The sequence below is a fragment of the Branchiostoma floridae genome, chromosome 4 (genome assembly GCF_000003815.2).
Source record: "Branchiostoma floridae strain S238N-H82 chromosome 4, Bfl_VNyyK, whole genome shotgun sequence".
NCBI classification, from domain to species: Eukaryota; Metazoa; Chordata; class Leptocardii; order Amphioxiformes; family Branchiostomatidae; genus Branchiostoma; species Branchiostoma floridae.
Genome location: NC_049982.1, coordinates 20,151,245 through 20,155,412, shown reverse-complemented (window position 1 = coordinate 20,155,412; position 4,168 = coordinate 20,151,245). Strand labels below are relative to the sequence as shown.

The following is a 4,168-nucleotide window of genomic DNA, read 5'->3' as shown; positions in this document are numbered from 1 at the left end:
AGTAAAAGAAAAGAGGACTGGTGAGAAAAAGTAAGTAATGACCCCCCCCCCCTCCATCTTCTTTCATCATTGTGAATCACACAGCCTCTCCGGTATGGAGTATGGAGTTAGTATGGGGCAAAGAAGTAGTTCACAGTTTTGTTGTTGACATACTCGAACAATCTCTCTACTCTATGGCTCACAGAAAACACAAGATCAAGAAACGATTGGGGGGCGGGTGGCCAACACAGATCAAGACTTTCGTGAAGATTGCCTGAAGTACCACAACCTGTACCGCGCCGATCACAACGCTGATGATCTGACCTGGGATGAGGTGAGGAGTGATCTCCACATCCTCAGAAGTTTGCAATCATATACAAATCCTTGCACATCGAGACAGATTTATAGATAGGTCGATACGGATTCAACATATGCAACTCCTTTTCCCACAGAGATGTGCCGAGGAGGCCCAGAAAGCTGCTGAACGACTGAGAGACCGAGGAGATGGACAAATGGAGCACACCAGCCGTGCTGGCCGCACCTGGAACGGCAAGGCGTAAGTAGCGCACAACAGTTCAACAGTGACGTTATTAACACCATAAACTTTTATCGCATTGGTGATCACAGCATTCTGCAGTCATTCAGTAAAGAAATAATTTCTGGCATTACAAAAGGAAATCTTTATTGACACGACAAAAGTGCAGCGACTTTCGTATGGTCTACATGTATAACAACTACTTACAGTACAACTAAACAGACATATATGGATATCTAAAGGTATGACAGGAGAAGTAATGCATATTTTCCTGTCTGTTCACTTGTAGCCATGGTGAGAATCTGGCGTACATAACTGATGCCACTCCAGAGACAGTCATCGAGTACTGGTATGAGGAGAGGAATGACTATAATCCAGCCAACCCCGTCAGAAGCTTTCGTAATGATAAAGTCGGTCATTTTACTCAGGTAAGCTTCGTCCTCAAGCTTCAGGGTATTCCATAAAAGGTATGGTAAAATTACGGACCATGACAAGCAGACAAGACCGGATAGTTTAAACGCTTGTACATTGCTTGCCCTTTTGTCATTTTATCAGTAGCAACTACTAGTAGAACTATTTCGTTAGTGTCCGGATGCCCAGTGTAAAAGTTTAAATGTTGCTCTTATCCTCTTCCAGATGGTGTGGAAGGCGACCAAGAAGGTTGGCTGTGGTCAGGCCGGTGACTTTTTCGCCTGCATGTATGAGCCAACTGGAAACCATCTCTCGACTGCGGCCTTCCGCAGAAACGTTGACCCTTAACTTCACAAAACCCAATTGATTTAAACGTATTTCTTGTAGACGATCAGCAATCTCAGAATACATTCTGTTACGTACCCACGTTGTTACCGTTCAATGGGCGAAACTTTGCTTTTATTCGCCAGATATTTGTAAGGCCGTGTTGAGTTGATTATATGGATGACATCCGCGCGCGCATCAAATTTCGGCCGTTTCCAAAAAATTAAAAAAAGAAGTTGTAAATCGTACAAAACAGCTTCAAAATGCTTTGCATAAACAAATATCAGAAAACTTATACTACTGTCACAGAATATTCATAGAAGATGTGAAAGAACAAAAATGGAGAATATGTTGTCTGGTATACTTTACTCTGTGTGTTCAGTCATTTGTTCAGCCTTCCTGGCCACATAGATATCATAATGAAGGCAACTTTTTTTGGTCAAACCTTTTTTTTATTCGCATGCTCGCATCAGGTTTTGGGTTCCCAGAGGATGTCATCCATATAATCAATTCAACATGGCCTAATAGAAGAACATATTACAGGTTTGATAGTTTCTTTTGCCGTCTTCGTCACTAGAGTAGGCAAGCAAAGCAAGGCAAAGTTTTTTTTTATATATCATTGAAGAGGTCAAGATCTCATACTTAATTCTTATCTAGGTATCAGTAGACACTGAGTGTTGTTTTGATATTACTAACTACTGCATTAGGAACTAAGACAATATATGTGGTGCATCTGGAGTTTTTGACTCTTTGTGATATTTGCGTCTGCATGATCGGTGATCTTAAGCATAGATATAAATTACTCACTCACTCACTCACTCACTCAATCAATCAATCACCCTTTCAAGTGAATGGGTGGTTGAGTGAGTGAGTGAATGGGTCAGTAAATGAGTGAGCGAGCGAGCGGACCGAGCGAGCGACCGAGCGAGCGACCGAGTGAGTGAGTGAGTGAGTGAGTGAGAGTGATTGAGTGAGCGAGTGAGTGAGTGAGTGGGTTGAGTTGAATAGTTGAGTTGATGGGTCTGGTTGGTGTGTGTGTGTGTTTGTATGCGTGCGTGTGTGTGTGTGTGTGTGGTGTGCGTGCGTGTGTGTGTGGTGTGTGTGTGTGTGTGTGTGTGTGTGTGTGTGTGTGTGTGTGTGAGTGAGTGAGTGAGTGAGTGAGTGAGTGAGTGAGTGAGTGAGTGAGTGAGTGAGTGAGTGAGTGAGTGAGTGAGTGAGTGAGTGAGTGAGTGAGTGAGTGAGTGACTATGACATGGTGAATCATGTAAATGTCATTATTAACTATATCGGATTGGGCATGTATGGACAAACTCCAGGTTGTATAAAGTTGATATATCAACCAATATATGCAGGATATGTACATACAAGAATGGCATATTTCTCTTCAACACAATTCAAAACTTTCCATTAATTACGCGATAAGGGAAAGACATGAAAGTACCTTTGGAGTAGGCTTATCAATTTTTAGTAACCAGAACGAGAAGAATCAGTCACAAATTGAACATAGAGTCGGCAGGTATCATAATATAAGATTCCCCGTGACCAGAGGTTTTGTCCTGTTCTGTTGAAATGAGATTGAAGATAAACGACACGCTACCATGAACTGTTCACCATATGATTCTAATGCACACAACTGGTCACCTCCCTTGGTGCATGTCAAAATAAATTCAATATACTTCTTTCTACATATTAATTGAAATACATCATTGTAGGAGATAACCCTTACTGTGTACACTGAATAGGTAAATATATCAAAGAATGTTGGGACCTTAGAACCAACAGTGAAAATGATACGCTAAACACATCTTGTTGATCTATATACTGTATATATGTACAATACCTGTTCGAGAGTTAATCGTGGCTCGGCCATGCTCGCTCCGGGACAGATGAAGATCTCTGCCCCCGAGGTTATCGTTCACACCCGGTAAAAAATTTACGCAGTAGGATTTTCACGCGGGCGGCCAATTAAATTTCTACCTCGTAAAATCCAACCGGGTTCGAAAGATAACCTCGGCATGTGTATACACAGTATTCACGCTGGCCCTACAGTATTATGTCTATTTCTTGTAGCTGCTGACCGGTTTGTGTCGTTGCAGTATCCTCTACATTGAATCAACTATGGTTGGGACGGTCCCCGTAGTCTACAATAATCAAGTGGGGTCAAGTGGGTTTCAAAAGAGAACGAGACATTGTACCCTGTACTTTAACATATTCAATTCAATTGCTTGCGCACCCTGCTATGAATTTGAAGGTGTCTAAACACTTACTGTCCCAGTAGAGGTTAGGCGTTTTTATTTGGTTTTCTATTTTGTACCGGGGCCCGAGACATCAACAACACGGTACAGAATAGAAAGCTCCATACAAACGCCTAAAAACGTAAAAAAAATAGGCTAGTGTCTAACCTCTGCTTGGAGAGAAGGGGTCCTCAACCATGAATCTAGGCCCTATAGGCGATATTGTGTTCCTTCAACCAATGCTGCATATCTAGCGCCTTCTATCAAGCCAATGGTACACTGCACCTCACAGCAGTCACAGTGGTCCACCATGGTGCTTTCCACCAGCAATGTTCGTTTTCAAATCTCTTCCTTTCTGTTTAGCACTTTTGTCCAACAGGATTTCTGCGAATCTAGGGCGTAAAAAGTTTCCATTTGTTCTAGATTTAGCATTGTACCCGTCAGGATTTAGGTGTAATTGAATACAACTGGCATTTTGCACAATGTGAAAAGGGTGTCGAATTTCAGCGCATGAATTTATTTCCAATTATGTTACAACGGCTGTAGATGTAAGTACTTACTGTCAGCCGAAAACAGCGCCCACAAAGCCGTTACTTCGAGTATGTGGTGCGCTACACGTGCATACCAACATATCATGCAATTTGTCATGTAGAACAAGCAAGTCATCAATCATACATTGATCATT

General features: G+C 42.1%; 1 protein-coding gene across 1 annotated transcript; it reads left to right on the top strand.

The window, feature by feature from the left end:
• The first annotated feature begins 94 nt into the window (after positions 1-94).
• Positions 95-1,987, top strand: LOC118413618 (Golgi-associated plant pathogenesis-related protein 1-like). Its single transcript, XM_035817144.1, has 5 exons — positions 95-106; positions 185-313; positions 432-535; positions 804-942; positions 1,151-1,987. The coding sequence occupies exons 1-5, from the start codon at positions 95-97 to the stop codon at positions 1,271-1,273; spliced, it is 507 nt and encodes a 168-aa protein (XP_035673037.1). The 3' UTR covers positions 1,274-1,987.
• The last annotated feature ends 2,181 nt before the right edge of the window (positions 1,988-4,168 follow it).

Bases quoted from the DNA above. Each gene is read 5' to 3' on its own strand.
- LOC118413618 (XM_035817144.1), top strand. The intron at 314-431 runs GTGAGGAGTGAT...CTTTTCCCACAG, and splicing joins ATGATCTGACCTGGGATGAG to AGATGTGCCGAGGAGGCCCA. The intron at 943-1,150 runs GTAAGCTTCGTC...ATCCTCTTCCAG, and splicing joins AAGTCGGTCATTTTACTCAG to ATGGTGTGGAAGGCGACCAA.